A 21003-nucleotide genomic window follows, 5' to 3' on the forward strand; every position below is an offset into this window, starting at 1 on the left:
AACTACGCCAGGGCGTGTGGATGCCAGCTTGCCCCGAGAACGGGCAGCGCCAGCCATCCGCCCACCTGGAGCACCATGAGAACTACGCCGGGGCGTGTGGATGCCAGCTTGGCAAGCTGTGAAAGCCTTGCAGGTGTTTCCATCAGATCCCAAAGTGGGAGATTCTCATTCGCAGCTCCCGTCTCGTGGCATGCACGCTGGGACATCCTCACCTCTGGCTCTCGGCAGTTGGAAGAGGATTCCAAGCTAACTGGAATTAAAATCGAACCTGGACCCGGGATCTTTGTGTTGTTTTTCAGGGGAGCTGGGGGCAGAGGCAGGCAGTTTGGCCATCCCCTGGGAGCTGCAGCGTTCCAGAACCTTCAGCTGCCTCCCTCCCAGCGCAGCCTCAGACAGGAGTGCCTCTGAGGCTGTGTCGGAGGGCGCCTGGGCAGGAGGAGCCCAGCAACAGTGTGCCCAGCTCATCCCAGATCCCAGAGGTGTGACGTGTGAACTCAGGACGCCGGCCGAGAGCCCAGGTTCTGAGTTGCAGTGATCCCCACCCCAGGCCCACAGACAACACCCGAGAGGTCCTGAGAGCCCCAGGGCCATGTGAGCTCAGCCAAGAGCAGAGGCTGCCCCAGCTCCAGAGCCGCCTGACGCTGCCGTCGTCATGGGCCAGGCCAGGCCTACCTGGAAGAGGCGCGTGGCTGCGGGGCAAGGAGTACTTCGTCCTGCATGTTTCTCTCATGGTGTGGGGCAGAAGGTGGCCCAGGAACCTGCTGTCGAGGTGTCCCCGCGGGACCCAGGGACCTGAGCTGAGTCTGGGCTGGGCGCTGCGCCTGTCCCTCGGCTCGTCCTGGCGCTGAGAGTTCAGTGGGAAGCCCCATGGTGGTGCACCTCGTCCTTGTCAGGGCCCCACTGCTGGGGTCCCCTCTGCAGCTCTGCCACGGCTCCTGAAGGCTATGTCAGGGCTGCTGCACTCCCCTCAGGGAACCAGACGGTGCCCTCTGGAAGAAGCCCCTCGATCATTTTGTAAGGGATGGATCTGGGGTGCTCTCTTGTCAGCGCTGCCACAACCAGGTCCTTCTGCCTGACCTGGCCCCAGCCATTCACTTCTTCTGAGCACACAGGACCTTTGGCACCGGCCGTGGGAGCAACGCCAGCAGCAGTGGCTTTGTGGTAGGGGCCTTCCCCAGCCACGGACCCCAGGAAGCCTCCATTTGTGAAACAGGACCCCTGCACCTCTGTAGGAGAGGGAGGGGTCTCTTATCCAGGTTTACGCCAAAGCCTTGGTTGCCATGACTGGATCCAGCCAGAAGGCACCCTGCAGTGGGGTCTGAGCAGCTATATCACTCTGGCCCCTGGGCCTCCTTGCCAGATCTCCACAGCATGTGAGAAGATGTTGGCCCTGCGGGAAGAAGGCGCTGGGACTGGCGGCCCCGTCTCCCTGAGCATGCCGTGGCCCTGACAGGAGCATGCTCCATGGGGGCGACAGAGGAGCAGGGCTATGGCTGGGCTACCCCTGCCTCCCTCCCTGGCCAGCGGTGGTACTGAGCTGCATCACCAGCTCACGGAATCGGTCACGCCTGCTGTTGCAGTGGTGGCATTAAGAGCCACCTCCGGGCTCGTGTGTCCCCTGCCTCCCCAGGCCGAGACCCTGGCCGGGAAGGAGAGGGTGGGGCTCACGTGCTGTCTGCCACCTGCCTGCAGGCGTGGACGGCAGCCACAGCCTTGTGCCTCTGAAGGCATGAGCCGGCTAAAGGAGGAAGGCATGGCCCCCTCCCCTGTCCCGAGTGCTTGCCTTTGTGGGGTCAGGGGTGCTGGGACAGGCCTTGGTGATGTATGCTGTTGCTGGGCAGTTGAGCTGGAAGGAGCCCGTCCCTGCTGGACACCTGCTCTCTCTTCTCTGGTGTGGATTCTGTCCTGCCACAACCTTTGGTCCCTTGGGGGACACATATTTGAGTCAGTCCCATCTGCTCAGCCAAAATCCCTTGATTCACCATGAGGGCGCCGTCCATCCTCAGCGCTGGGCGCCCTCCCTCCTGACCCAGATGGACATTTTCCTTCACGCCTGGCGTGGCTTAGTGAGTGTGTGTCTGGAATGCAGTCGGTGTGAGTGCAAACGCCAGGCAGTGTTCTCGGGCCACTGCTGCAGAGTGTGTGTGTGTCTGTGCGGCCGCATGTGTGCCGTCACCGCATGCCATGTGTACACACGTGCCAGGCGCTGTCTTGAGACATTCGCGCAGTGCACGGCACTGGGGACACGTGGCACTGGCTGAACTGCCACACAGCCCCGTTCCAGGGCCTCTTGTCAAAGCCAAGAGGGCTCGTGTGTCGCATGTCTGTCCCTCTTGGGTGCCTGTGTGTGGCTTCTGTCTCATCGGGGTACGGCCGCCCTGCGTGTCTCACATCACCACATGCTGGCCGTCTGTGTGAGCGTCCATGTGACCATCCGTGTGAGCATCCATGTGAGCATCCATGTGAGCATGTGACTGTCTGTGTGAGTGTGCGACGGTCCATGTGACTGTCCGTGTTTCCGTGTGAGTGTCCTTGTGATTGTCCATGTGAGTGAGCGTCCATGTGAACATCCACGTGAGCGTTCGTGTGAACGTGTGACCGTCCATGTGAGAGTGTGGCCGTCCGTGTGAGCGTCCGTGTGAGCGTCCGTGTGAGCATCCGTGTGACCGTCCATGTGAGCGTCCGTGTGACCATCCGTGTGAGCATCCGTGTGACCGTCCGTGTGAGCGTCCGTGTGAGAGTGTGACCGTCCATGTGAGCATCCGTGTGACCATCCGTGTGACCGTCCGTGTGAGCGTCCATGTGAGAGTGTGACCGTCCATGTGAGCGTCCATGTGACCATCCGTGTGAGCATCCGTGTGACCATCCGTGTGAGCATCCGTGTGACTGTCCATGTGAGTGTGACCGCCCATGTGAGCATCCGTATGCCTGTCCATGTGAGCATCCGTGTGCCTGTCCGTGTGAGCATCCGTGTGACCGTCCATGTGAGAGTGTGACCGTCCATGTGAGCATCCGTGTGCCTGTGTGAGCATCCGTGTGACCGTCTGTGTGAGCATCTGTGTGACCATCCGTGTGACCCTCCGTGTGAGAGTGTGACCGTCCGTGTGAGCATCCGTGTGACCGTCCGTGTGAGCATCTGTGTGACCATCCTTGTGACCGTCCATGTGAGAGCGTGACTGCCCGTGTGAGCATCCGTATGACCGTCCGTGGAGCATCTGTGTGACCGTCCATGTGAGCATCCGTGTGACCATTCGTGAGCATCCGTGTGACCGTCCGTGTGAGCATCCATGTGACCGTCCGTGTGAGCATCTGTGTGACCGTCCGTGTGAGAGTGTGACCATCCCTGTGAGCATCCGTGTGACCGTCCGTGTGAGCATCCCTGTGATCCTCCATGTGAGAGTGTGACCGTCCGTGTGAGCATCCGTGTGACCGTCCGTGAGAGTGTGACCGCCCGTGTGAGCATCCGTGTGACCGTCCGTGTGAGCATCTGTGTGACCATCCTTGTGACCGTCCATGTGAGAGCGTGACTGCCCGTGTGAGCATCCGTATGACCGTCCGTGGAGCATCTGTGTGACCGTCCATGTGAGCATCCGTGTGACCATTCGTGAGCATCCGTGTGACCGTCCGTGTGAGCATCCATGTGACCGTCCGTGTGAGCATCTGTGTGACCGTCCGTGTGAGAGTGTGACCATCCCTGTGAGCATCCGTGTGACCGTCCGTGTGAGCATCCCTGTGATCCTCCATGTGAGTGTGACCGTCCGTGTGAGCATCCGTGTGACCGTCCGTGAGAGTGTGACCGCCCGTGTGAGCATCCGTGTGACCGTCCGTGTGAGCGTGTGACCGTCCGTGTGAGCATCCCTGTGACCGTCCGTGTGAGCTTCCGTGTGACCGTCTGTGTGAGCTTCCGTGTGACCGTCCGTGTGAGCATCTGTGTGACCGTTCGTGTGAGTGTGTGACCATCCGTGTGAGTGTGACCGTCCGTGTGAGCGTGTGACCGTCCGTGTGAGTGTGACCGTCCGTGTGAGCGTGTGACCGTCCGTGTGAGCATCCGTGTGACCGTCCGTGTGAGCGTGTGACCGTCCGTGTGAGCATCCGTGTGACCATCCGTGTGAGCGTGTGACCGTCCATGTGAGCATCCCTGTGACCGTCTGTGTGAGCGTGTGACCGTCCGTGTGAGCTTCCGTGTGACCCTCCGTGTGAGCTTCCGTGTGACCGTCCGTGTGAGCATCTGTGTGACCGTTCGTGTGAGTGTGTGACCGTCCGTGTGAGCTTCCGTGTGACCATCTGTGTGAGCATCTGTGTGACCGTTCGTGTGAGTGTGTGAGCGTCCGCATAACCGTGTGAGCGTGTGAGCATCCGTGTGATCATCCATAACCGTGTAAGCGTCCTTGTGAGCATCCGTGTAAGCGTGCAACCGTCTGTGACCGTCCGTGTAAGCGTGTGACCGTCCGTGTGAGCGTGTGCACACGCTGCTGCCCACACCCTCTAACACCTGTCTCCTTATCGTCACATGCTGACCGTCCGTGTGAGCATCTGTGTGGCCGTCCATGTGAGCGTGTGCGCACGCTGTGGCCCACGCCCTCTAACACCTGTCTCCTTGTCTCGCCCTCTGTGCCATCACCACATGCTGACCATCCATGTGGCGTGTGCGCATTCTGCTGCCCACGCCTTCTAACGCCTGTCTCCTTGTCTCGCCCTCTGTGCTGTCGCTGCCGTGTGCTGCCGTGTCTGTCGCTGCCCTGCAGTCCTCGTCAGTCGTGGAGGAAAAGGTAAAACCCAAGAGGTGTGTCCACTGTGGTGCTGGGGGCCGACCAGCAGGCACATTAGGGCGTCAGTTACCAGCCCAGGACGGCTGCTTGGTCTGCTGTGAGGTGTTTCCTGTGGCAGATGTGAGAGGTCGGAAGGGCCGTCTGGCCACATTCACGAGACTGACGCTGAGAAGGTGGCGACCACCGGGTCCCCTGCACAGCCACGCAGCTGGGCAGCGCCGTCCAGGTCGCCCACACTCTGCCCTCGCTCCACAAGCACTGCCTTGGTCACAGACGAAGGCACGGCGCCGACTCCTGCTAAGGAGGGGTGTGCATCAGGTGGGGCTGGTGCTGACTCGGGGGGCGACGGGCCAAGGAAGGGCCCCTCTCTGCATCAGTCGGACCTGGACTCATAGCCCAGCTCCCTCACTCACCAGCCTGTGTCAGAGCCGGTGACACACCCATGACCCCCAAGGGCAGCGTGACCCCCGAGGGTGGCGTGACCCCTGGGGGTGGTGGTCTCTGAACTAGGGAGCATCTGCATCCCCTGAGGGAGCTGCGAGGACAAATCGGGAGGATGGGGTCAGTCGACAAACGCTCACGAGCCTGAGGCCAGGGCCTGGGGGCCGGTGGGGAGGAGCAAAGGAAAGAGTGAAGGCAGCTCCTGATCCTGGGTGATTTCTGTCGGAGGTGATGGCCTGGCTGAGCCGTGGCCCAGCATGGAGCTGTGTGGGTGGGAGAGCCGTACGTGCATTCCCTTGGCCTCCTGGGAGACCAGAGGCCCCTCTGACCCTGCTGTCCCCTGTAGCATCTGGTGACAGCCAGGACCGCATCGGCTTCGGTCTAGGGACTGAGACGTGTCTGATGGCGTCAGAACTGGGCCTCAGGAGAGGCGCTCCCCGCACCAGCGTTGGGAGCGCAGTGGAAGTGGGGCCAGGAGGCCCCTGGTGCAGACAGGGCTGTTGAGGCCCAGCCTCCCACTGGGGTCATGCTCCCTGGGCCTGGTGGCTGGCTGCCTTCACGGTGGCCAGGGAACCTCATGGCTGTTGTCACAACAGCTTGAGTGCCATGGACCAGCAGCCAAGATGGCACAGCCCAGTCCCAGCCGGCCCTGGTTCCCTCGTGCTACAGGATACGGTGTTGTCCTGAACATAACAGAGCAGGCGGCCAGTCCCCAGAGCTGTATGCACCCCACAAAGAGACCCCTTCCCAGGGTCATTCTTCATAGCTCCCCACCCAGGTAGCGGAGCTCCTGGTCAGCGGCGGCCGCTGCGTTCCCGTCGCCGTCTGCATCCTCCAGGCATGGCCAGAGCAGGTTCCTTGAACCCCTGAGGAAGCTCCCTTCCCTCCCACAGTCTCAGGGCTGAGATGTAAGCAGCTGAGGCTGTGGTGCAAGCAGACTCTTAATTCTTGTCCTGAATAGCCCTGAGCAGTGTGGGCTCCAGCATCTGACCACGTGGCCTGCCACCCAGACCTGAGGAGGTGAGGAGCCAGCCTGGCCTCTGGGACCTCTGGGCTGTTGACTGGAAACTCCCACGGAGGAGGACGTAAAGGGAGACCTTGGGCTCCATCCCTGCTCTTGCTTACGGCCCAGAGGAGGCCATCCCTAGGGACTGAGCCCACAGCAGGGGGCACTGAGCACTGTCCTGACAGCTCCAGCTCCCAGGCGCTCCCACTGTCTTGCCAGGCTGTCCGAGGCCAGGCTGTCCCAGGGTCCTTCTTCAGGTTCGGGGCTCCCTGACAGCAGAGAGGACACGTGGGGAGGGAGAAGACGCCCCTCAGGCTCAGGCTCCGGCTCCAGCAGATGTGACGGCGTCAGTCCTTACTCTGGATGTGTCGTGTTCAGATATTTTGCAGTGAGGCAGCCTCATGAACAGGAGTAATGAGGATAGGCAGGAGGGGCCAAGGAACAAGACACAGGGGCAGGAAGGCTGGATTCCCTCTGCTGGCGCCAGGGGAACAGGCAGGGCTGGCAGTAACACCACAGGGAGGCAGGGCTGGGCACACATAAGACCATGGTCCTAAAAGGCATTGCTCATGGTGGCCGTGCAGCGCTGACCGTGATGCCAAGTCCCGTGGCTGGCTCTGCTGTGGGGTGTCTAAAGCACACCCGGCTTGTGTCTGTTTAAAATTGAACTTAGGCCGGGCGCGGTGGCTCACGCCTGTAATCCCAGCACTGTGGGAGGCCGAGGCAGGCGGATCGTCAGGTCAGGAGATCGAGACCATCCTGGCTAACACGGTGAAACCCCGTCTCTACTAAAAATACAAAAAAAAATTAGCCAGGCGTGGGAGGCTGAGGCAGGAGAATGGCGTGAACCCGGGAGGTGGAGCTTGCAGTGAGCCGAGATCGCGCCACTGCACTCCAGCCTGGGCGACAGAGCGAGACTCCGTCTCAAAAAAAAAAAAATAAAAATAAATAAATAAATAAATAAATAAATAAATAAATAAAAATAAATAAAATAAAATAAAATTGAACTTAATAAAAATGAGAAACTGCAGCATCATGGGAGGGGAAACGCCACGTAGGATCATAACTGAGTAGATGCTCGAGCTAGGCTGCGGGCTGGTGTGGAGCGGCCCCATCACTCGAGGTCTGCTTGCCCTGGGAGGGCTTGGGAAATCTTCACAGCCACCCTCTAACCATTGCCTCCTCTCCTCTCGCCCCCCATTTCAGCAGGAAGGAGCGCCCCACCTCCCTGAACGTGTTCCCCCTGGCTGACGGCACGGTACGTGCACAGATCGGGGGCAAGCTCGTGCCTGCGGGGGACCACTGGCACCTGAGTGACCTCGGCCAGCTGCAGTCCAGCTCCAGCTACCAGGTTTTGTAGCCGTGCCGTGGAGTGAGAGGCTCCTCCCTGTTGCTGGTGTTCCCCGTTCACTGGGGTGGGAGCCTTGTCTGCAGGCAGCCCTTCACAGCTCTCTGGGCCACTCGCCCTCTCCCTTCGTGTGTGGCAGGATGGAGAAACCCAGCCAGGGTGTCAGGGGCTCGGGCTGCCCAGCAGGCCCTGTGTGGCTGTGGCTGCTCCACGCGGCCTCATGTCGGCACCTGCTAGTCCAGGCTAGACCTCCCTGCCCTTGGATAGACCGCTCTGTAGCCAGGGGTGTACAGTGCCTGTCAGGGTTGAGCTTAGTGATCCTCTCTCAAACCACACCCCCACATAAAGCCTCACGCTCACCCGGGCTCCAGCCAGACACATCCTGCCCCTGAGAGCCGCGCCTCTACTCTCGGAGGAACGTCAGTGTCTAGAGTGTGGGGTTTGCCCTCCGCTGGCAGAAAGGTGAGGAGAAAGCTCCTCTTCTCTGGGCCCCTCCCTGCCTGTCCCTGGTAACGCCTCCTGGGTCCTGAGTTTGAGAAAGCAGAGCCTCGCCCCAGCAGGTACTCACAGCCAGAGTGCGGGGGCCCCAGCAGGTTCTCACAGCCAGCCGGTGAGTGCACCTCAGAGCATAGGGGCCCAGAGCCAGGCCACTCCTTCAGGGCCCCAGGTCGCTTGCTGCCAGTTTTGGCCTGTGAGCTCACTGGCCTCAGTGCCAGGTAAGGACAGCCACCTTCCTGGGAAGAGGAGGTGACCCCGGGTCTGGTGGATTTCCCACAGGGGCCATCGGAGGATGTCCACAGAGGCAGAGCCCTTGGGGCCTGTGGGCTGGGTTGGGCTGGTGGATGTGGGGCCTGGGACTTCTCCAGAAGCTTACTTCCTGCTGCACGCTTTGCCGACTGTCCTTCCACCTCTAAGTGTCCATCGTGCCTGTGGGGGCTGCTGCAGGCTCCTGCTCCGTCAGCCCACCTGCTGCTGCGCTGCTCTGGGAGCGAGCTCCCTCATGGCATCTGGAACGCTCTCCTGTCCTCCCTGTGCTCAGGGCTGGAGAGAGGGTGGCAGGGCTGCGGGCTCCCCGGGCCTTCTGGGCCCAGCCCTGCCACCTGGGCCCACCTCCTCTCACTGTCTCTGGCTCATGCTCCCCGGGCCTGGAGCTGGGACCTGCCCATAGGCATCTGAAGACACGTCAGCCTCAGCCCGGGGGAGCCCTTGCTTGACGCTCTCTGGCCTCCGGGCTGTCTCTCGCGCCCGCTCTGGGCCCGCTCTTCTTCTCATGATGTCTTTCCTTTCACCTCCTGCGTTGTCTGACATCGTCTCTCTCTTCATAAATTGTAGCGTTTTATGTTTTCGTTCATAGGTGTGTTTTATTTGATTTTTCTTTATTTTAAATTATTACATTTAAGTTCTTTTTATTTTATGCTCTAGGTTTTGAAGTTTTTCTAATTTCTTAATTTTTTTGTTGTTTTTTGTTTTGTTTTGTTTTTGTTTTTATGTACTGTATTTTCAGTGTTTTAACCAAACAGTTGTGGCTACTCATGGTGAGGAATGACCGCTAAGAGTTTGGGTTCTTTCAATGCATTTGGAGGTCACTGCTACACGTTGATGTTTAGGAGGTTGAGAGGTTTGCCTTTAGGTAAGTTGTGGCCAGGGGGAGTGTCCCATGGGTAAGTGGTGGCCCTGTAGGGTGACGGAGAGCTAGGGGAGGCGCAATCAGACTGCAGAATTCCCCGCAGCCACCATGAGGGTCAGGAGCAGGCCGGGGACCCAGCCGTGGAGGAAGGTGGCCCAGAAGCGTTTGTCTGATGTGCACAGCTACACCCTGCCTGGCCACATGGGGTTCCCTGTTTTCTCTCTGCCGGGTGGTGGCAGAGTTGGTGAGACACCAGGTGCCTGTGATGCATTGGGTAGACAGGTTCTTTGAGAACGTCAGCACAGACTTCTTGCACGAGCGGTACTCACTTCCTCCAGCATGGGGAGTGACATGAAGAGCAAGGGTTTTCCTTTCAAACTGGGCATAGCTGCAGAGCCACAGGCCGTCTCAGACATTTCCACAAAGCCACTCCGGGAGGCGGGCTGCGCCCGTGTGAGGGCTCTCCCTCGGCACTGCTCATCTTTTGGGGCTGGACATGCGTGGCCCTGGGCCGCTGGGACGTGGTGGGTGTGGAGCAGCATCCCTGGCTTCCACCCACGAATGCCAGGAGCACCCCCTTCATTTGTGACCACAAAAATGTCTCTGGACTTTGCAAGCATCCCCTCGGGGCAGTCAGCCCAACTGAGAATAGCTACTATAGAGGAAGGTGTGTCATTTTGAGATTCCTTCTAGAGAAACTTAGGAGCCTGGTAGATGAAGCAGAAATCTGTCCTCTGAGCGAGTGGCCGTGTCCGGTACTGAGAGGCCCCGTGCCCTGAGCCTGGCGGTGACCAGAGAGGCTGGGCAGAGGCAGAGGTCAGAACTGGCCATGACTTCTGGAAGTCCCGTCTGCCCTGGTCACTTAAAGGCCAGTATAAGTCAGCTGTGGAGAGGGCTGGATACCCCCTCGACAGCTCCTCCCTGGGAGAGATCCTTGGCATTAGAGTCCCCCACGGTGCGCCCTCTGAGAGACCACGGGACCCCCCCCCAGCGGCTGCCTGGGACAGGCACAGGAGCCACCTGGGTGCCTCTGAGGCCTTGCACTTTCCTACACCTCAAGGAGGGCCGGGGGCCACGGGCAAGCTCTGCCATAGGAGGCGATCAGGTCAGCTAAGACGAGAACGTTTGGGGCTCTCTTTCTCGGGCTGGTTCAGTATCTTTGTTAGGAAAGACCATTGGAAAGAATGTTTGTTTCGCATTCCGCATTAGTCACACAGAATGCGCTCCTCCCTAGCGAGCTTCCCGAGGTAGACGGCTGCTTGCGGTTTCTCGTAATCCGGGCTGCCCCCACCCTCCAGAATGTCTTGGTGGCGTCCCTTTCTGTGAGCAGGGATTGTGGTTTCTTTGCGCTTGCTCGTGTTCAGGGCTGAGCTCTGGTCCAGTCAAGCCACAGGGTCAGCACCTTCTGGTCACTCCCTGGCCCTGACCTGAGCCCGGGGAGGAATGTGGGGCAGGCGCGGGTGGGCCCAGCCTCGAGCTCTTCAGCACAGTGATGGTGACGGGGCAGCGGTGGCGGCACGGCCAGCCCTTCTTGGGTCCCCAGTCAGAGCCCTCTGCCCTACCTGGGCCGGACTTGTTTCTGAACAGCCACAAGCTACAGGGGGCTGCCGCTGTGTCCCTGGCGAGGCGCTGGCCCGTTACAAGCAATTGTCTGGGGAGGGCGCCAGTGGAAAGCCCCGTTCCAAGCCATTTCAGGAGGGTGGCACTGCTTCTGAGGAGCCGGAGTCAGTGCCGGATAAGCAGAGCCACTCGGGAGTGGTGAGGCCCGGAAGGGTTAGCCTGGCAGGCGGCAGAGGAGCTCTGGCCCGCAGGGTGTTGAGCGAGGCAAAGTGCAAAGCATTGGTGCGCGGGGCCTCAGGCAGCCACGGCGGAGCCACAGGCCAGGGACCTGCAGTGACTCGCTCTCCCTCCTCCCTGTGTTTGGCCTTAGTGTCCACAGGATGAAATGTCCGAGTCAGGCCAGTCCTCGGCGGCTGCCACACCCAGCACCACAGGCACCAAGTCCAACACGCCCACATCCTCCGTGCCCTCGGCCGCCGTCACACCCCTCAACGAGAGCCTGCAGCCCCTGGGGGACTATGGCGTGGGCTCCAAGAACAGCAAGCGTGCCCGGGAGAAGCGCGACAGCCGCAACATGGAAGTCCAGGTCACCCAGGAGATGCGCAACGTCAGTATAGGTGGGTGCCCACCTCCGGGGCTCTGGGCTCCCTCGGGCAGGAGGCAGGGCTTGGTTTGGGTAGATGTGAAACTAATGCACCAGGCGGGCAGTGCAGGTAGCAGAGACGTGTTCCTCACAGCCCGGAGGCTGGGGTCCAAGATCAAGGCACTGGCAGGGTAGGTTCCTCCTGCGGCCACTCCTTGGCTTGTAGACACCACCTTCTCCCTGTGTCCTCAACGGGCATCCCCTGGGTGTGTCTGTGTCCTCATCTCCAACTCCTACGAGGACATAGCCCCATTGGATTAGAGCCACCACGTGACCTCATTTTACCATAATCACCTCTTGAAAGGCCCAGCCTCCAAATACAGTCATGCTAGGGGGTATCTATTAACATATGGATTTGGGGAGACACAACTAAGGCAGTAGCCTGCGTCACCCCACGGCACACAGCCCCACTAACCAGTAACCTGCATCGCCCCACGGCACACAGCCCCACTAACCAGTAGCCTACGTCACCCCGTGGCACACAGCCCCACTAACCAGTAACCTGCGTTGCCCCACGGCACACAGGCCAGTGAGGGAAAGAGAAGAGGGGAATGAGGGCCGAGAGGAGGTCCAGCCACTGGCTTGCTTGGACGTGGGATCTCTGGGGACTGGGCTTACTGCTGACACTCCCATGCAGAGAGGCTGCTGCAACCCACCCCCCTCCAGGCCCCGCCTCAGACGCCCACTGTGCTGGGGTTCGACCTCTGCCCAGTCAGCCTGGGAAGAGCCGTTTTCTGATCATCCCCACCTAGCAGGTGGTCCAGCTCCAGCCCACCAGACTCAGGTTCCGAGGGCAGCAGTGAGCAGGGCAGAGGCTGCCAGACCCTCTCCTGACCCCAGGTGCCCCTGTGCTCTCCCCTAGGCATGGGCAGCAGTGACGAGTGGTCTGATGTTCAAGACATTATTGACTCCACGCCAGAGCTGGACATGTGTCCAGAGACCCGCCTGGACCGCACAGGAAGCAGGTACTGGCTCAGCCCAGGCCCTGGGGTCCTGAGGGCTCAGTATTTATCCAAGTCGGTGTCTTTGGTGAAGGCTTCCTCTGCCACCACTGGGAGAACCATCAAGGCTGTGGCCTACCGCCTCCATCCACGACCGGCCTGCAGGGCAGTGTGGGCATTGAATGGCCACGGTGGGAGGTGTTGGAAGAGTCTGCAGACGCAGCCACTCCGGGCTGCCCACTGACTCTGCTCTCTCTCCCGACCTGTGCATCCCAACAGCCCAACCCAGGGCATCGTGAACAAAGCTTTCGGCATCAACACCGACTCCCTGTACCACGAGCTGTCGACGGCAGGGTCTGAGGTCATCGGGGATGTGGACGAAGGGGCCGACCTCCTAGGTAAGCGCAAGCCTTCCCCCGCACCGCTGTGCCTGCACAATGCTGGGGCTTTCTGCTGTTGGTTTTGTTTGTAATGAAAGGAAAGTCCTCTGTCAGCTGTGAGCTAGGAAGCTTTTTTTTTCCAGCTTTGTTGAGTTGCGTTTCACATGGAATTGTCCCTCCATCTCCACAGGGGATTGGTTTCTGGACTGCCCCAAGGATGCCAAAATCTGAGGCTTCTCAAGTCCCTGCTCTGAAGTGGTGTAGTGTTTGCACCCTCCCGTGTACTCTAAATCACCTCTAGGTTATGTTGTAGATGCTGTGTAAGTAGTTGCTGTTATGCTGTGTCATTTAGGGAATAATGACAGGAAAAAAGTGTACACGTCAGTACAGACACGGCCACCACAGGCCTGTACATTTTCTATGAGGCTGGTTGAATCCACACATGCAGAACTCGTGGGTATTGAGGGTCGACTGTATCATAAAATTCACCCCCTTTGAGTGCACGGTGCGGTGGATTACAGCGTACTCACAGGTGGGGCAGCCACCCCCACGATCTCAGTTTAGAATGTTCCGCCATCCCTAAAAGAAATCCATGCCTGTTAGCCTCGCCCCATCTTCTGCACGCACCCTCAGGGCTGCCAACTCTCCAGGAGGTTGGGAGGGTGCCCGCTTCTCTGCTCCATGCCCATTAGCCTCGCCGCACGCCCTAGGACCATTGACTTTGGAGGAGGTTGGGAGGGTGCCCACTTGCCCACTCCTCCGCAGACAGCCCTGGCTTCACCTCGGCGCCACAGGTCTATACCGGACCCCTGTGCCTAGGTCTGCGGCGGCTGCAAACATCAGGACCTGCTTCCTGTCAGCACGTGGAGGCTCCTGTGCTCATGGCGTCTGCTGGCAGCTGAGCACTGGCCATGTGGCTCTGAGCCCCAGGCTTTCAGGCATGACAGGCGGGCAGTAGGACAGCCCAGTCTGTCCCCTTGCACGCGTCAGGGTCCGAGCCTTTCGCCATGGCCTTGCTTCCCCCAGCCCGCGGGGTGAGAAGCTCCTGGATCCCAGGCTGCCTCCTGGTGTACTCCTGAGCTGATTGTCTTACCTGGGGCAGGGGGACCTCCAGGGAGCAGAGTAATGTGGGGTGCTGAGCACCAGCAGGGCCTCACCCTGACAGGGAGGCCTGTCTCAGCCTGGCTTGAGTCAGAAAGTGCCCCAGTAGAGGCCATGTATGAGTAACATCATATTTACCATCTTAACCGAGGTGAAGTGTTCAGTTCAGTAGTGTTGGACACACTGTACTCGGTGGTGAAAGATGGAATGCTCCCCTGAGATCAGGACAGCGGTGAGGGCACACTTTGGTGCTGTGAATTTTCTGTGGAACTTTTCTCATGTGTTGCAAAAATATATATAAAAAATCCAAAGGAGATTAATCTTCAGAAAAATTCTGCTAAATAGGGGTAATCTCTTTTAATATTTTGATATCCTTCCACTCTACATAATTCAGATAATGTTTATTTATTTATTTATTTCTGAGACAAAGTCCCGCTCTGTCGCCAGGCTGGAATGCAGTGGTGCAATCTTGGCTCACTGCAACCTCCGCCTCCCGGGTTCAAGCAATTCTCCTGTCTCCGCCTCCCAGGTAGCTGGAATTAGAGGCATGCGCCACCACGCCCGGCTAATTTTTGTATTTTTAGTGCAGACGGGGTTTCACAATATTTGCCAGGCTGGTCTTGAACTCCTGACCTCCGGTGATCCACCCACCTCAGGCTCCCAAAGTACTGGGATTACAAGTGTGAGCCACCATGCCCGGCCGATAATGTATATTTTTTAGCTATTTTTTTATTTTTTGAAAAAATTATATATGCTTATAATATTTAAATAATATCAGCAAATGCCAAGAAGAGAGTAAAAACCAGAGGGAACCTCCCCACCATGCTATGATGATTTTTTTCTTTTTTGAGATGGAGTCCCACTTTGTGGCCCAGGCTGGAGTGCAGTGGTGCGATCTCGGCTCACTGCAACCTCTGCCTTCCCGGGTTGAAGCAATTCTCCTGCCTCAGCCTCCTGAGTAGCTGGGATTACAGGCATGCACCACCATGCCCAGGTAATTTTTGTATTTTTAGTAGAGATGGGGTTTCACAGTGTTGGTCAGGCTGGTTTTGATCTCCTGACCTTGTGATCCACCCGCCTCGGCCTCCCAGAGTGCTGGGATTACAGGCGTGAGCCACCACTCCTGGCCGATTGTTTTAATGTCTTGGTGACACCTACCAGGCACCATGGCCCACGGCCCACAGAGGTATGACACATGTGTACGCAGAACACATAGTGTCAGGTCGCAGCTGCCCTTCTCATTGTGGGCGGTATCATTTCTGTGGGTGGCAACACTGACGGGCACAGCCACCGTCGGTCCTTACTGCAGCATCAAGCCGTCCTCTTGCCAGTGTCCCCATTTATAGATGAAGAAACTGAGGCCGGGCACAGTGGCTCACGCCCGTAATCCCAGCACTTTGGGAGGCTGAGGCGGGTGGATTGCTTGAAGTCAGGAGTTTGAGACCAGCCTGGCCAACATGGTGAAACCCATCTCTACCAAAAATACAAAAAAAAATTAGCTGGGCCTGGTGGCGGGCGCCTGTAATCCCAGCTACTCGGGAGACTGAGGCAGAAGAATTGTTTGAACCCAGGAAGCGGAGATTGCAGTGAGCTGAGATTGCACCATTGCACTCCAGCCTGGGTGACAGGGAGAGGGACTCTGTCTCAAAAAAAAAACTGAGGTCAGGGAGGGTGAGATGACGGTGAGAGCTCGGACTTGAACGCAGGTCCCACCCAGAACAGCAGCCCTAACTCTGAGCAAGGTCTGTGCTGTTCAGTAGCTCTATTGAGATGTGATTTCCACACTGTGTAATTCATTCACTTACGGTGTACAGTCCAGTGGGTCTTAGCATGCTCGGTGTTGACAGTCACATCGTCTTCACCCCCAAAAGGAAACCCCGTGCCCATGAGCAGTCACTTTGTCTCCCCCTCCTCCCCGGCCCCAGGCAACCACAAATCCACGCTCTGTCTCTGTAGATTTGCCTGTTCCAGACGTTTCACAGCAATGGGCCTTTTCTGCCTGGCTTCTTTAACGTTGCGTCACATCTTCAAGGTCCATCCCAGCTGCAGCGTGTCAGTGCCTCCTGGCTTTTCACTGCTGAGTAGTGCCCGTTGCATGGACAGACCACGTTGTGCTCATCTGTTTGCCCTAATGGGCCCCTGCTTGGTGCTTTCCACCTTTGGGAGGCTGTGAATCGTGCTCCAGCCACACTCTGACCCCCGCCCGGCTCCAAGAGATGACCAGGATTGGCAGCTTCCTCACCAACCAGGGACTCTGTGGCCTGCGCATCCGCCCACCCTGTTGGCTGTGGTACCCTGTGCTCAACCCGTGGCCTTTGTGCTGCCTCGCCCTGCTGCACAGCCACCCCCTGCAGCGCCCACCTAGAGGGCACTGGCCAGGAGTCTGCTTTCCCACGAGACCCTGAGGCAGTCCTTTTCTCATACCATGATGGAGGCCGAGTCACTGTGCGCTCCACGATGAGGCCGCAAGTCACTGTGCATTCCACGCCCTCTGTGCACTCTGGGCTCTGCCACCCTACTCTGCAGGGTGCTGGTCATCTGGGTATTGCCGAGCTCAGGCTGGCACGACAGGCTGCTCTTGGGAGTAACAGACCTTTTGGTGCCTTTCCAGAGCCTTAAACGTAATGCGTATAAGAAAGGCAGGGAGGCCAGGCACAGTCACTCACACCTGTAATCCCAGAGCTTTGAGAGGCCAAGGCAGGAGGATCACTTGCGCCTAGGAGTTCAAGACCAGCCTGGTCAACATAGCGAGACCCCATCTCTACAAAACATTTTATAAAAAAATTAGGCAGGCATGGTGGTGTGCACCTGTAAGTCCCAGCTACTTGGGAAGCTGAAGTGGGAAGATCACTTCAGCCTGGGAGTTTGAGGCTGCAGTGAGCTGTGAGCACACCACTGCACTCCAGCCTGGGTGACAGAGTGAGGCCCTGTCTCTTAAAAAAAAAAAAAGAGAGAAGGAAAAGAAAAAGTCAGGCAGTCCTGATGAGTGGGGACCTCCTGCTGCTGCAATCTGTTGATGGAAGGTTTTTGAAACAGAGGAGCCTACTCTCTGGCAACCAGGATGGACGAATGAGCTGGGACCTGCGCCCCTCTGCCCTAATCGACTCGCCCCATGTCCAGCTCAGCTGCAGAATGGGCACGAACTCCTGAAGACAGCAGGAAGAGGAGTACGCCCTTGTGTGGCTGCCAAGCAGGGGAGAGCCTGGAGCCTGCACAGATCTGGGAAAGAGCATCATTTCAGAAACACGTCAGCTTTGCACGTGACGGGAGGGTGCTTCTGCCTAAAGTCGGCAGGTGGAGAGCGACATCCCTCCGTCCAGCGTCTACGTGGGCGGCCCTGCACCTCTCTCAGCATTTTTACTCTGAGTTCCTTTGGTGATGGAGAAATAAAAAGAGCCCAGGTCGGGCATCTGTTGTATTCCATCGAATCTCAGACAACACCAATTTTAAGACTTTTTTGTTTGTTCGTTTGTTTGTTTCCTATAGAGGTGGGCTGTTGCTGTGTTGCCAGGGCTGGTCTCAAACTCCTAGACTCAAGTGATCCTCCCACTTTGGCCTCCCAAATCACACTGGAATTACAGGTGTGAGCCACCGCACCCAGCCCACATACCATTATTATTTCTTTATTTTTTTTTGAGACGGAGTCTCGCTCTGTTGCCCAGGCTGGAGTGCAGTGACACGATCTCAGCTCACTGCAAGCTCCGCCTCCCGGGTTCACGCCATTCTCCTGCCTCAGCCTCCCGAGTAGCTGGGACTACAGGTGCCTGCCACCATGCCTGGCTAATTTTTTGTATTTTTTAGTAGAGACGGGGTTTCACCATGTTAGCCAGGATGGTCTCGATCTCCTGACCTCGTGATCTGCCCGCCTCGGCCTCCCAAAGTGCTGGGATTACAGGCGTGAGCCACCGTGCCCAGCCCCACATACCATTATTTTAGGAATCTTCAAGAAAGAAAAAACTGCTGCAAATTAAACTATAATGTGACGGTATTGTTTAAGACCTACTGAAATTTCAGAAATGTTAACATGAGGAAAAAAATGTACGTCTTAGAATTGGTATAATAGGACCGGCCGGGCGCAGTGGCTCACGCCTATAATCCCAGCACTCTGGGAGGCCGAGGCGGGTGGGTCATGAGGTCAGGAGTTCAAGACCAGCCTGGCCAAGATAGTGAACCCCCATCTCTACTAAAAATACAAAAGAATTAACTGAGTGCAGTGGCAGGTACCTGTAATCCCAGCTACTTGGGAGACTGAGGCAGGAGAATTGCTTGAACCTGGGAGGCAGAGGTTGCAGTGAGCCGAGATCGCACCACCGCACTGCAGCCTGGGCAGTAAGAGCGAAACTCTGTCTCAAAAAAAAAAAAAAAAAAAAGAAAAAAAAAAAAAAAATTGGCCTAATAGGGAGTAAGGGAATTAATACTCACTGAGTACGTCGCTGGTGCTGGGAGTTGTACCAGCTATTACCGCACTACCTGGTGGGAATTTCACCGCAAATATTCACTGAGGAACTTATTTTTCTGTTTTACAAATGACTAATACTCAGAGAAGTTGTACTACGTGCCCTGCATTGCTGAGCTGGAATCCGCACAGCTGATCTTTCTCTCCACTCTGCTCTGCATGGATGAGGCAGCCCTCAGGAGAGATTCCACCGATGTAGTAGCCAGACGTAGAAACTGTCCACAAATAGGCTGGGCACGGTGGTTCACACCTGTCATCCCAGCACTTTGGGAGGCCAGGGTGGGCGGATCACAAGGTCAGGAGTTCGAGACCACCCTGGCCGACATGGTGAAACCCCATCTCTACTAAAAATACAAAAATTACTCGGGTGTGGTGGCGGGCCCTGTAGTCCCAGCTACTCATGAGGCTGAGACAGGAGAATCACTTGAACCTGGGAGGTGGGGGTTGCAGTGAACTGAGATCATGCCACTGCACTCCAGAGCGAGACTCCGTCTCAAAAAAAAAAAAAGAAGAAGAAAATATCCACAAATAACCTTGAGAAAAGACAAGCCTGTGTAAGATTCAGAAGCACCATTGAAAGACAGAAAAGAAGCCGTACACGCAGAGGGTGTTGCCACGTGCCCGGACCTGAAGACACGCCCTGTGAGCTGTCTGCTGACATCACAGGAAGCCCACCGTTCCCACAGGAATCCGTTCATTACCAGTAAAAAATACCCACATGCTTGTTGGAGATTTTTCTGGAACTCTATGAATGGATCTGAAGTTGATCCAGTAGAGGAAACGTGAGAATATCCCAGAAAATGTGGGGAGAGAAAAAGCTTGCGGGATTCCACATAAAGCTGCGGCAGTTGAGGCAGGCAGCAACAAACCCGTGATACGAGCTCATGAGCTCAGGGCCAGGAGCCAAGACAGACCTGGAGCCATGGGGAATTCATCTATGTATGACAAGTATGGCATCTCAAACCGTGGAAAACGGGCAGATGAGTCAGTAAATGTACTGCCTTAGTTGCTGCTGGTGTAAAATGAAGTCTAAGCCTGACCTCCCCGTAAACAGCAGTGATTTCCAGGTGGATTAAAGATCTAAGCACACAATTACGAGGACAACAGAACGCAGCCGGGTGTGCTGGCACCTGTGGTCCCAGCTACTTGGGCGTCTGAAGCGGGAGGATCACTTGAGCCTGGGAGTTCAAGGATATAGTGAGCCATGATTGCGCCACTGCACTCCAGCGTGGGGGACAGAGAAAGACCCTGTCTCAGAAAAATAAGAACGTCAACAAAGGATAGTAGAACTGGAAAAGGGGCCGGGTGCGGTGGCTCATGCCTGCAATCCCAGCACTTTGGGAGGCCGAGTCGGGCGGATCATGAGGTCAAGAGATTGAAACTATCTTGGCCAACATGGTGAAACCCTGTCTCTACTAAAAATTAAAAAAAAAAAATTAGCTGGCCGTGGTGGCAAGCGCCTGTAATCCCAGCTACTCCGGAGGCTGAGGCAGGAGAATCACGTGAACCCAGGTGGCGGAGGTTGCAGTGAGCCGAGATCATGCCGCTGCACTCCAGCCTGGGTGACAGAGCAAGACTCTGTCTAAAAAAAAAAGAAAAAGAAAAAAAAAATAAAATAAAAAATAACTGGAAAAGATATCATTACAATCAAAATAAAGGAACATAATGATGGCTGTGGCTAATGATGGAGACATCATTAAAATCAAAATAAAGGCCAGCACGGTGATGCATACCTGTCATCCCAGCACTTTGGGAAGCGAAGGCAGGAGGATCGCTTGAGCCCAGGACTTCAAGACCAGCCTGGGCAACATAGGGAGACCCCCTCTCTACAAAAAAGTACAAAAATTAGCCTGGCATTGTGGTGTACACATGTAGCAGCAACAGACACAGCTGAAGTGAATTTTAGCTCAAGTTGAGTTTAATGTGTAGCCTGAGAATCATGCCAACCACACAGGAGGCTGAGGCGGGAGGAATGCTTGAACCCTGGAGACCAATGCTGCAGGGAGTTGTGATCGCACCACTGCACTCCAGCCTGGACAACAAAGCAAGTCCTTGACAATTAAAAAAAGAAAGAAAAGCCAAGTACAATAGGAAGTGTCAGAAAATAAAACAGGAAATTTGGCCGGGCACGGTGGCTCATGCCTGTAATCCCAGCACATTGGGAGGCCAAGGTGGGCGGATCACGAGGTCAAGAGATCGAGACCGTCTTGGCCAACATGGTGAAACCCCATCTCTACTAAAAATACAAAAATTACCCGGGCCTGGTGACACGTGCCTGTAATCCCAGCTACTCAGAAGACTAAGGCAAGTGAATCGCTTGGACCCGAGAGGTGGAGGTTGCAGTGAAGTGAGCCGAGATCGCGCCGTTGCACTCCAGCCTGGTGACAGAGTGAGAGTCTTTCTCAAAAAAAAAAAAAAAAAAAAAAAGGAAAAGGAAATTTATAGGCTATACCAATAAACATCTGAAAAGATGCTCAATTTTGGAAATAATAAAGAAATAAAGAGAAAATCAAGAAAACGTTTTCCCTAAAAGATTGAAAATAAGACAATCGAGGCTGACTAGGGTGAAGCAGGTGCTGCCCTACATGCCAGCCAGGGGTGATGGGTGCAGCCCCACCGAGCACTGGCGGGTGGTAATGGCGGTGGACCAGCAGCTGGAGATGCTCCTTCGAGGGAGCAGTCGGGCAGTCACAGGGCTGAAAAGTACCTCAAGCCCTCACACAGGGACCCC

The 21003-nt window shown here is 56.7% G+C and overlaps 1 protein-coding gene across 8 annotated transcripts in view; it reads left to right on the forward strand.

The window, feature by feature from the left end:
- The window catches only part of MAPK8IP3 (mitogen-activated protein kinase 8 interacting protein 3), a 64890-nt gene that overhangs the window by 29079 nt on the left and 14808 nt on the right, over positions 1-21003 (forward strand). For 3 of the 8 annotated variants that reach the window (XM_063598207.1, XM_063598206.1, XM_063598210.1), the window contains exons 5-9: positions 4746-4769; positions 7423-7567; positions 11122-11368; positions 12257-12359; positions 12615-12733. In XM_063598207.1, the coding sequence (XP_063454277.1) occupies positions 4746-4769; positions 7423-7567; positions 11122-11368; positions 12257-12359; positions 12615-12733 (638 nt within the window). Of the gene's footprint in view, positions 1-4745; positions 4770-7422; positions 7568-7595; positions 9195-11121; positions 11369-12256; positions 12360-12614; positions 12734-21003 lie in introns of those variants that run through there. The other 5 variants (XM_063598204.1, XM_063598208.1, XM_063598205.1 and 2 more) reach the window with 3 other exon arrangements.

This window comes from Pan paniscus, chromosome 18 (genome assembly GCF_029289425.2).
Source record: "Pan paniscus chromosome 18, NHGRI_mPanPan1-v2.0_pri, whole genome shotgun sequence".
Lineage (NCBI taxonomy): Eukaryota > Metazoa > Chordata > Mammalia > Primates > Hominidae > Pan > Pan paniscus.